The following is a 12,204-nucleotide window of genomic DNA, read 5'->3' as shown; positions in this document are numbered from 1 at the left end:
ATTGTTCACTTCAACAACCTGTGATCTAGCTTTCTATAATCCCTAGTCAGTGGGCATAAGTGGAAGGATATCAGCTAAACAGGTAAAGGAGTATTAAGTAATAAGATTTATCTGGTTCACTGTGCATTTTTAGAAATTGATATGCATGTTGAGTTTTGTTGAACTGTTTTTGTATGTGCAAAATAGCTAACACCAAAAGTAGGCTAATATGATAAGTTAGCTAAGTTAACAGTTGTAGTTTTTGATTAAAAATGCCTTGTAGGCTTCAGCTGAGGGTTGCAATATTCTAGCAGAAACCTTGCAGTCTTTTCAGATTACATCAAGTTGAGTAAAAGGTTAATAATGTTTCAGACTGGCCAGAGCTGTTAAAAGAAGCTTAGAAGCTTTTAAAATGAACATGAACTGTCCTGTCATAACAGTGTATCGATTTCTTCTTTACTATAATCACCTGCTTTTTTAAAACATTAAGTGTGCAGTGTACATAATTTACAGCAGTTTTTCCACAGAAAAACTGTTTACCCTTTTTAAGAAGCAGATTACACAAAACTGTAAGCCAGGATCAAAATATATTACAACTTCTCTTTGGGGTGAAACAGTTTACACTTTCATAGAAGGCTGATAGAATCTTAACAAGGTTATTCTAAAATAAGATTATCACTGCTCCAGTGGTTCCATTATCATTGCATCCTCTGTGTGTCCTTCCTTACCTCGGGATGAACTTCAGTTGGGCACTAAAGCTTGATTGAGCCTGGATGAAGCCGGTCTTTGGTAGGATCTCCATGTGCTTCCTCATGTCCTGACATACCTCAAAGGTCAGTTTCAAAGCTGTGCTGGCTCTGCCATGCAAAAAAATATACATATAAATACATAATCCATGATATACAAAACACAGGTAACAATATACAAGAATACTTTATTTTACTGACATAAAGGTAAAGATGGCAGTTCCACATTATCTGAAGCGGATCTCAGATGTTAAATACTCAGAACGGACAATTAACTGTCTGAGCGTCCACATAAGAAGCAGGGGCTGTTGTGGAGGACCACATTAAAAAGTTTATAAAGAGGTAAAATTAATAATGAGCAGAAGTGAGTTGAGCTTATTGGTTCAGTCCTCCCCAACACTCCCTGTTTCTCATTAACTTTCTCAAGTTAATTGTTAAATGAAGGGTAGCTTACTTATTGTATGGCAATGAAATGTACATATATTTTACATTTCGCCCTAAAACTTCTTCTGTTTGAGGTTAATTCATTTTTTAGTTAAAAGCTAGATTCTTTTTGTCTTCACACTGTCACCAAGTGGTTGCTCAAAGGGGAATTGTTGGGTTTCTCTCTAAAAAATGGAGTGAATTGCACTGAGATATCCTGTATGATTTGGTGTCAGATGAATTAAACCTGAAGTTAAAGACTAGGCTGGGCTGATCATAATAAGGAATCCAGATTGTATTGTATAGTTTGTTAATGTAAAGTTTGTCAGGTAATTTTATAACTTCTAGTTTTTGGATTCCTCAGACAAACATGCCTCCAAATGAGTCCCCTTTTTAGCTCTTTCAAGTGTAATAACCAAAAGTATGATGAAACCCTGTTTAAACCTGCTATCCTTCGAGGACTCAGCAGGTACTGAAAGAATTTGGTCTCAGTGACACCCACAGAAAATGTCTTTTATGGAGAAATCTACCCCAAATCAGTATAATTTAAGTGACCTAATTTCCAGAAGCTTCAACAGATGGTTGTGCCCGTGGCTGCAAGCCTCAGTTATAGCTGAGGCTTGTGATATAAATGGCTCGTCACCTTGGGAATTTCTCCAACACATCCAATACAGCCCACACCTTCAAAAAACAATGACAGTACAGACAAGCTGAAAACACAGTTTGCTGGAGGTGACACGCGTATACATAATATTTTGTTGTGCTTGCTTTCATCTTCAAAAGACACAAAGGTGAGCCTTTAGCGAGCTGTGGCCAAATAGACTGAGGGACCCTTCATTATTTGATTCTCCTCTCAAAAGAACTGGCCCACTTTGAACAGGGAGGTCAGCCAGATGGTTGTTTCCCCGAGGCAAGGACTCACAGGGACACTTGGGGGATATTAAGTTGCTATCTTTATGCCAGCTAAATGACAGCCTTCAAATTGCTGGCAGAGGCATAATCATGGATACATAACAATTTAGGGCAATTAGGCATTTTAATTAACATGGGCATTTAACTCAACCTGTCTTGATTTTACTGGCAGGCAGTGACCAGTTCATTTTTGAAGCAATGCTTAGTGGAAATCCACAGAAGTATTAATACTGTGTAATGCAGTGATATTTTTAGGCAAAAAAGAAGTAAAGGTTTGCATGTTATTTGGCTTCAAGTAAATCCTCAAAACAATTACATAACAGCAACTTTAAGATGCACATGATCAATTTTAAATATGTACAACAGTTTGAAGAAGTGAAGGAAGGTCCATAACAAAACGGCATTCCCATTTTGTGTGAAAGAACTTGACGCACAGACCTAACCTCCACACTATCAAACAATATCACCAGAGTGAAGACAAAGTAAAAATAGTGTTGAATATATGACTATAGATATAATATTTCCTCTGGGTTTGGTTTAGTTTATGCAGGTGGTCTCATGCATGTGCTGTGGGTTTAACAATAATGCATTCTTTATAACAAGTTAAATAGAAATCACTGGAACTACTTGCAGTTAGATGCCTTCCTGGGCTAGTTTTAGGCAGTTATTATATAAATTAATCTAGCTAGTAACTTTTTTCACGTTCTTTCACTATATTTAACATCAATTTCTACTCTTCAGTGCCAAAAACTTTAAGTAAATCCTAGGTTAGGCAAAAGGACAAAAGAGCTCATGTCTCTTATCAAGAATAATGCAGCAAAGAGAGGCAACATAAAAACACAACCTTTTACTGCCTTAGTGATTCACAGAAGCTCCAGCAGGCTATGAAACGTCTGTAAAAAAAACTCCCACTGTGACCCTTTGGGGGCTCCGTAAAAATAGTCCTAAAAAGTTAAACTTTCTTTTATTAGAGCCACATAATAATGCTACTCATTACAATCATCAAGGTTTAGTGGGAATGATATCAGGTCATGTTGCAGAGAGGTTACTCATGCTGAGTCTACATAGAGTGCTGAATAACCAAGTGCCTGGACTCCGAGTGCCCACGGCTGCAGCAGTGGCTCTGCCTTTTCTTAAAAGGGACAGGTGGCTGTGCTTGCATACTCCACATGTACTCCAAAGCCCCATGGGAGACCAAGCCTTCATGGCAAGCGCTCTAGGCAACTGTCCCCATAATGCAGCACTGTCTCCTTTTATCCCACATAATATACATATATATATAAAACTAACCTGCCAGAAGAACTGTTTTTTTTTATAAGTATTTACTGTATGTTGCTATTTTCACATAAAAAGTAAAGAAAAAAGGTTAACTTGATCACATTCCTCAGGCCAAACTAAACAGGTCTCAGACTGAGATTAAGATAAGGTACAGTTGGCGCATTAGAAATACAGAAAAGGGAGAAAAATCAAGGACAGAAGGCTTTGTGAAATAAAGAAGCAGGGTGGTTGTGTTTTTGTGGCTGGGTTTGGGCAGGAACGCTCAACTCCCCATCTGGTGCCAGCAAAGGAGTATTTGAAAGTCCGGGCTGAGTGTTTGAAATATTAAAAAAGAAAACACCCTGCCAACTGTGTTCAGAGTATTCCAATCACCGGCTCACAAGCCAAAGTCAAACACTGCACATTTTAAAGCTTCCTAAAAAAAATACTTTCAATTAGTAGGAGTGATATTCCAATCACTGGCTCACAGACAAGATGGACATATTCAATTATGCTTTGTGCTTTTCTCTTAAAAAATCTGTCACAAACTTGGGAGGACTTGTGGGATATCTACTAACTACTTAAAGAAAAAAAAAGTGACAAATTCCATGATGAAAGCAGCAGCTCTCCTATTGTTTTCCCCCGAAAAGCCTGCCAAGCTATTTTGTGTTCAAATTATTGTCTTGGAGGCAGAGTGACATATTGCACGGTTTGCTGGTGCAAGCATTAGCATTTATTTTTTTTTAACTTTAAAAGCTGCACTTCACACTGACACTGTCATCGTCATGTTGTCACATGTTCTGGTGTGCCAGCGCACCAGATGGCAGTTGTCACAAATCCCCTACCCCCACACACGCACTACCTCCCCCACATGATGTGACACAATGACTGGCTAGGTGATGGACCTCACTGCTGCAAATGCTACTGCCCCTGGTGTATTCCTAACCTCGTGTGCTCATCATAATGCATCACATCCATAATCAAAGAGGATTTACTTCTGTTCTGTGCTACAGTATCGGTCAAAGAGGACTGTGGCGATGCCATGCTTTGTTTAGGAACATTTATCCATTAATTCATCTCTATTATATTTCATCCACGCGTTGAATTGTTAAATGTCTCAAAGCGCTACTTGGCTGTAAGCGTAGTTAGGCGGAGAGTTTGATGTTGGACTGAAAAGTAAGCGGGCCCTGTCAATTTTAAGGGATTTCCTTGAGCCGTTTTGCTGTGAAAATGTCTGTTTTGGCAGAGACTGAGTATATGAGGGAGTTTTAGTAGTGCATTCAGCAGATAAGCCAGCATGCTACATCAGCAGTCCACGCCACTTTCCAAACTCTATTTCAAGGATGTTTCTGAGCATAGCAACAAATAAAATGGGAATATGACATGCACCACTCATTTCTAGGTTGAGGGTTTCGTATATCTTGTTAAAAATAAAAACTTTAAGATGCATTTCATTCCTTCAGTTAAAATAATATTCTAACAATACAGGCAACAGTTAAGAGACTTATATGGGCTGGGTGGATGAAAGGGTTATTTAGTAAAAATCATTACCCTGCTGGCCTCACTCTTGTATGTATTTTGTAAAACACTGAGGGGACAACCACTTTTTAGGATTTGGTGTTCATGAATTTACTGAAGTTATGTTGTTTTTGTAAACCCGGGCAGTGTACTTCTTTTTGCATGACTTGTTTCCTAGAAACACATGTCTACTGGCTGTGCATTAGGCAATTTTCACAGTAATACGCTGCAGTACAGAGAAAAGCATTGGTTCACATCACACTGACTTTGCACAGCTCTTACAAAGACAGCTATGTGGTTATATGTTCTCATATGCTTTTAGTGCATCCACTGACTTTCAAAAAGATAAATTCCACTAGCTTTTTTTTATCAGTCTGGGCATATATTTGAAAAACGTCTAAAGAAAGAAACACAGATCTTTCCCTCTATGTATTAAATGCCACCATAATGTTAAACAAGCCTTAAGCAGTATTCTTGCCTCACATACTGGAACAGAGCATAATCTGTTTCTCTGCCATATGCTGTCATGGCTATCTATATAGTCTTTCTACCAAATTAGACATTTTATTGTGATGAAGACGCTTTAACAGGCCACCTGTTGCATAATGTTGCGTTGGTTAAATGTCTACAAAAGTGGCTATTATAATAACACTCTTAACTGACATGCATATAAACATGGTAGTAAGTTGTTTCATATTGCACTTTACCCAGAGACAGGTACCTTATATTGTCATATTACCATTGCATGTCTAAATCTGTCATATTATTGTTATACACTGTTCACACAGTGTTTAGGCTTTAGTCTCATGTAATTAAAATGACTTAAACTAGTATTACACACACACACACACACACACACACACACACACACACACACACACACACACACACACACACACACACACACACACACACACACACCAGCCTTTTATGACTATAGGGTAAAAGCCATTGTTTATCCCACGCTGAGGTCAGCTTCACAACTCTGTTACACTTAACTTTTCTTGAGCTGTCATTGGTCATGCAGAATAGCATGCCTTGTTAGCAATACAACACATAATGCTGATGATTATTACAAAGATATGGATACAAGGGTGCTTTCGTTTTCTATAAACATTAAATGTCTCAGATACAAAACTATTTGAGATGTCCTATAGTTAACTGAATATTATTATCCTTTAAAAAATGTATTCAGTTATGAAACTACTCTATAACATTTCCTTGTTAATTCTTACAAACTCTAAAGAGAGTGGGGCAAGTTGTAGCTAAGTTATTATTTTTTTGCAACAAAAAACAAAAAATGTGTTGGTTTTTTTGTACTTTTTTTTTTTAAATACACGCAGAACTAAGATGTAATGTAAATCTAATGAATTCTGAATTGGTCACTGTTTTAACTTCAGATGCAAATCACCTTGGAAACTAGTGATAACGAATGGTTTTATACACTTTGTTCCAATACTTAGTGTTAAAGACCACTACATTGTGTAAGCATTCAACAAATTGTGATAAACTGTCACTTGTGCATAAGAGGTTGATGTGTAGACCTTCTGAAACAAAGTAACGAGCTCCTTCTAAATGTGAAACAGCTGGACATCAGCTTGACCAGATGAGAAGGTTTACAACCATCTCAGGCTCTGGGACTTACCTGCTTTGGACCATGATGGTGTCTTGATAAAGGCGGTCAAACATGCAGATCTTTAGGTCAATGTTGGGCTGAAGTACCCATACAGGCATGCTGACTGCCACACCTCTCACATGGATGGGTATCTGTTTGAATGAGTCCTCAGTCACATGCACTAAACATATCATTTGATTTATTTACTCTGTGGCTTTGTAAACTAAAAATGTGTCTGCTCCCTAAGTAATTCACAAGACTAAAAACAAGCTGTTTCTTACTGGTTTGCTGGTTTTATCAGAGAATTTAAAGGAGAAGTCCAGTCTGGTCTCTCCTGGAATGGTTGGAGTGAAAATAATTTCCAGTTTGACACTTTCAAATGGCCCAATCTCTCCCCCGCGTACCTGAACATGGACAGACATACTGTTGATACTGCACTTCTCTTACATTAAATGTGTAGTTACACATCTTTACACTGACAAAAGTTTAGTTTTACCTGATGACACAAAGGTATTCCTATACATGAAGGAGAAAGTGAAAGCTGTGGTGCAGTTATGTAACATTAAAAGGTATGCAGGCATACACTCGTGTACATACAGTGAAGGCAAACTGTCAAGGTGGTGAGAGCGTAATAAACGAAAAGGAGTAATAAACCACTGATGCAGCAAGTGCCTCGGTACTGTGGCATCATGATAGTTTGATGGATAATCTGCCATTTAAGACACCAGCCTTCAACCACACAATGTGAAAATATCAGTCAAAATGACAACGATCGAGCCGAGGGCATGCAGGCGCACGCAACACACACAGTCGCAATAATAGCAGAGGGAGAGGTGATGCACCATTAGCCCCCCACCAGAGAGACGTAATGAACCCTGAAAAAGTCTAGAATTTCACATGGGCCACAAGGCACACACAGCATCATTGCTAAAAACAAAACAGAGAAGCAGAGTCTTTCAACGACACACAATAGTGACAAAATGTCGACTTTCCACTCAAAATTTTTCAGAATCTGGGCAGATTTCTGGCACCTCAGCTATAAAAATGCAGTCCCTTTATGATTTGACAAGAAGAAGGTTCATGCTCCAAAGAAGATGGACCATTTTTGATGGACTCACAGCCCTCACCCTTGACTCAATACTTTAATTTAATTCAGCCTGTCGCTATTAAAACAGACATGATGTACTTTCTTCCTACAAGACTATCCTCAAGTCTTGTTCTATCTTCCTAAGAGCAGTCAAATATTCAATATGTTGTTTACTGAATCTCAAAAAACAACATATTGAAAAACTATTTCATAGAATAGCTGAGGGCTTTTTCTATGAAACCACAGAAACACCAAAGCTAGATTACATAACAGTACTACTACTAGCAACACTTGTATACCAGACTATAAATATTAATGTATAGCTGTAACTAGCCCAGGCAAAATGTGTTTCAGCACAAGAGACCGGGCTTCTTGCGACCTCGTAATGAGCTTTTGGGGTATGACTTTGCAAAACTCTGTATAGTTACCTTACTTAACAGAAGTCTATGCATTTTCCAGTCTATGCTATTTCTGGATAGTTAATAGATAAAAGGATACTTTAGAATAATGGGTCCTGATGATTTTTAAAGGTTAAAAGCTCTTTGATGTTCATACTGTCTAACATTACTACTGTGTTACATCAGATGTATAAACAAGAGCAGCTAGGGCTACAACTTGGTTTTTGTTTTAATCTTACCATTAAAACATTACTCATCAATCTAAAAACAGTAGCATTAACATAGGAAATGAGCAAGTTTTTGAAGTAGGACCGAATACTTACATCTCTTAGTTTTATGTCACTGGAGTCTGAGGGGGTCTGGTCTGTCTGAGTGTCCAAATCAGATGAAAGACAAGCTCCAGGAACAGTTTTCACACCCTCTGACACTGCCATACACACAGATAAAAGTCACAAATGCAAGTCATCTCAAAGTTTTATTGTTGAGCAGTTACTCTAAGTGGGCACCTTGTATGGACTAACACTAAAACAATAATGGTTAACCTGTAATTGGTTGATGAAAGAGCAGAGTAATAAGTGATAAGTAAGAAGAAGTAATACTTGGCCTCACTGTAGCAGTATTTTTAGTGTACGCTGGAGGAAAATTAGAAATATCATTTAAATCCAGACAAATAGGCCCTCTGACAAATAACACTGTTTTTCCTCTTGGACATGTGTGGAACATTTTTATGCCAATCTGCAATCTGACCTTTATTTACTAATCTGTGACACAGAAAACATATTGGACAAAATGTACTACAGTCAGCTTCAGAAAGGAACATCAACAGCCTCAAAATTGGTCCAACATCCGAGAGCCTTTCTCGACAATAGAGATAAAATAAAGAAACAGAGTCGGAGCCACTTCAACACAGAATTTCCAAAGCCAGCAGAGCAGAGGCAAAAGACTGAGCAGCTTATCAAAGCATCAGCAGCAGGAAGTGCTGAGTGCAGTGATGTAGACTTCAGATCTGCAAGAACACGAAAGAGAAGATGCCTTGTTGCCACCAGCTGTAAGAGCAAGGTGAACCCTCCGCTTTGTGTGTGTGTGTTCTTTTATTTTCGTTCTTACAAGGACTCAATGTCCTAACAGGAATAGAGAGACAGAGGAAAAAAGAAATCATCTACCACGAGGAGATGTTGTCAGTCCTCATTTTCCTTCCAGAGACTGTTTCAGGGTAACACTGTCTCTCTGTCTCCCACATATTATAATCACTCACCAAGGTGGTGCTGTGTTTGCACAGCACGCTAATGACAGAATACAATATACTGATTTAACCTTGCTCACCATCTTAGTTTAGCGCGTTAGCATGCTAATAACAGTACTAAATACAAATTAACGCTGTGGCTAATAATCAGAGTCAAAATACTTTGTATGTAAGGACATAATAATAATAAGATCATAAAAAATGCATTAGACAAAAAAAATGAGCTGATTATAACACTAGGGGAAGTTTTATCACCAAAAAGCAGGACTAGAGCACAAATTAACCAAATTAACTAAAATCATTACAGTCTCTCCAGTCAACGTTGGGGCACTTTTTACTCAAAGAATCAAAAACTGCTATTCTGGTATTTGTACATGTCCTGTGCTTGTCATGAGGAAAACACACTGACAATCATTTGGGAAAAGAAAGACAGAGTGCCCAGTTTTGAATTCATGCTATTATGTATTGTAGTTTAGATTTCAGTTTTTCTAGTTCAGGACACAAACTGTGATGGATAATCATGTCATGTGTGTGTCCATATTTTACCTGATTGTTCTTGCTGTTCTCCTGCAGAGAGCTCCTGACTCTGTAGCTTTGATTGGACATCTTCAGCATCAATGGATTCAGGGCTGTTCTGGTTGTTAGTTGCTGTGTTTTGACTGGATGCCTTTTTTCAGACAAACAAACAGGCAAATATATTCATTTATTTTTACCCATAATATCTGGTATGGGCATCCTGAGACAGAAGCTTTGGAATTCTCTCATGTGAAAATAATGAATGCCAATTTTTTTCAGTGGTTTCATAATCTTTTGCTTGTTCAATCTACAGACAAAATAGCAGTATAATATATATGGAAAAAAAGCAGGAACAATTTACTTTTTTTATTAGCTGTATTGGAGTTTCTCCTTTAGGGTATCCAAGAAACATTAGCTCTTACAGTCCACATAAATAGCTGACCTCATATGTGTTGGTAGAGACCTGTGGTGGCATCTGGACGTAGCTCGTTTCTGGACTGAGACATGTGGAGCTGTCCAGGCTGAAATGCGTGGCCAGTGCACCCTTGTTGGTCAGTGTGATGGACCGTGAAATAGTCTGGCCCACAACGTGCGAACCAAAGTCAATGAACTGGCTGTCAACCTTCAGCTAGAGAAAGAGTATAGTCACATCCTGTAATTAGCAATGTCAGTGAACAGCTGCCAGGCAAAGTACATAGTTTTACATACATTAATTCACAGTAAGCTGATTAAATGAGACAGTGAGCAAAAATAAAAAGGCAGTCAGTGTTTTTTTCTGTGGTGTGACCATGCAGTGTGATTCGTTTAGCCACAAATTCATTTCCCTAAATAATTATTAGAGCTAATTTATAAGGGTAAAAAGCTACAGCAAGACTGGACAAGAAATCCACATCACAAAATATACACAAGACACAAGCTTTTGAAATCAGAATTAGCAGTTATCTGTAATTACCAAAAACTTTGGCTATAGCTCACTACTCACAATACATTTCTTTACAGTGCATCTGATGGGCACAAAGAAGGGACCCAGAGCTGATGCAAACTGGAGCTCTCCTTCCAAGTCCTCGTTGATCTGCAGAGATTAGATAATGATTTTGTGGTAAGCAAAAACAAAGGCTTCATGTTTGATCAAGCGGCAGAAAATTTGATGCTAAAACAAAGAGTGGGGCAGTGGAGGAGTTGTATGAGTTGTTTGCTGCAAAGGATGTGGAACCAAATCTTAAATAAGATGACTCATCTTGAAGGAAGAACACAACATTTTAAGAAAGACACTTACAGAGAACACTTTTGCAGGAAAGATGAAAGGATAATTAACAACCTCACGCCATTACGTGTATGGCAAATCGGGAAGAAGCTACTTTGGCCAGCAAAAAATATCCACCTGCTGTAAAAGGCTCATTATTTAGCATGTTGTGTTTAAGTTATTCCATGTGATAAAACAGGGAAGATACCACACAATGAATCTTCAGAGAAATACTTCATTTCATCCCTATTCTTGAGTATTTGTACAGTAAGTATGATTTAAAAAGTTAAAAACAAACAACAGGTGATAACCACTGAAATAGTTTTTAATGAAAATAAAGATAAAAGAAAAAAATAAGTATAGATGTTTAAAGGCAGTGGTGATGCTACAAACCATTGGCTGGAAAATAGCCTGCATGTCAAATGACATCCCGGTGGACAACAAAGTAGGAGGCTGGAAGCTGAAACACAAATGCCAGAAAGTTTAGTATATAAGTAAAAAAATAAGTATAATAATAAAAAAATAAGAAGATTATTTTCATTTCTTGATCACAGCTTAAAAAGTGAACATTACACATGATATTGGATATTACTGTTTAGTGTATAGCTCTGGTAGGGGTATAAAGAAGTGTATGATTAGCAACAAAATTTAAAGTATAACAGCATTTGCCTTGAAGGTAAAAACCCTACAATGATACAGAGGATACCCCAACAATCAAATGACTCCCTTTGAGCAAGGACTTGGCAACAGTGAGAGAGAAAAACTCCCTTTTAACAGGAAGAAACCTCCAGCAGAACAAGGCTCAGGTAGGGGCAGCCATCTGTTGTGACTGGCTGAGTATGACAGCAATAATATAGTACAGCAAATCTGCTGTTTTCAACAAACGATTAGCAGCTCTAAATAAAATACTAAACTATAATGAATAAGCTAATGTCGAAAGTAAACCTGATGCTCACTTGACAAGCCAAAGAAAACAAAGTGAAACAAAAATCTACCATTCTATATGAAAGCCATGTAATGTGCAATCCATAGTTAGACAAAATATAGCAGTTAATCCTTATTATATTGCAGGGGAAATCATACAAGTAAGTAAAAATTCTATTTCCAAATAAGAAAACAAACATGAGGACTGTGAGCTATTTCAAACCAACATGTGTATCTCACAGCACATGTTCGCACAAACCCTAATGCTGCCCCGAGGAGTTTGATAACTTGCTGCCCTTTGAGAGACACGAGAAGAGGCCCGATCAATATAAATATAGCAGGC

The 12,204-nt window shown here is 37.9% G+C and overlaps 1 protein-coding gene across 1 annotated transcript in view; it reads right to left on the bottom strand.

Annotated features, from left to right (window-relative positions):
• cfap74 (cilia and flagella associated protein 74) overlaps positions 1-12,204 on the bottom strand; it is a 47,050-nt gene that overhangs the window by 19,405 nt on the left and 15,441 nt on the right. The window contains exons 14-21 of the mRNA XM_063465057.1: positions 11,331-11,397; positions 10,677-10,766; positions 10,137-10,322; positions 9,725-9,845; positions 8,259-8,362; positions 6,732-6,854; positions 6,481-6,602; positions 708-836 (exon numbers count right to left, since the gene is read on the bottom strand). Coding sequence (XP_063321127.1) covers positions 708-836; positions 6,481-6,602; positions 6,732-6,854; positions 8,259-8,362; positions 9,725-9,845; positions 10,137-10,322; positions 10,677-10,766; positions 11,331-11,397 — 942 coding nt within the window. The remainder of the gene's footprint in view (positions 1-707; positions 837-6,480; positions 6,603-6,731; positions 6,855-8,258; positions 8,363-9,724; positions 9,846-10,136; positions 10,323-10,676; positions 10,767-11,330; positions 11,398-12,204) is intronic.

The sequence above is a fragment of the Pelmatolapia mariae genome, linkage group LG20 (assembly GCF_036321145.2).
Source record: "Pelmatolapia mariae isolate MD_Pm_ZW linkage group LG20, Pm_UMD_F_2, whole genome shotgun sequence".
Classification (NCBI taxonomy): Eukaryota; Metazoa; Chordata; class Actinopteri; order Cichliformes; family Cichlidae; genus Pelmatolapia; species Pelmatolapia mariae.
Note: the sequence above shows the minus strand (reverse complement) of the source record. Positions and strands in the feature narration are given on the sequence as shown.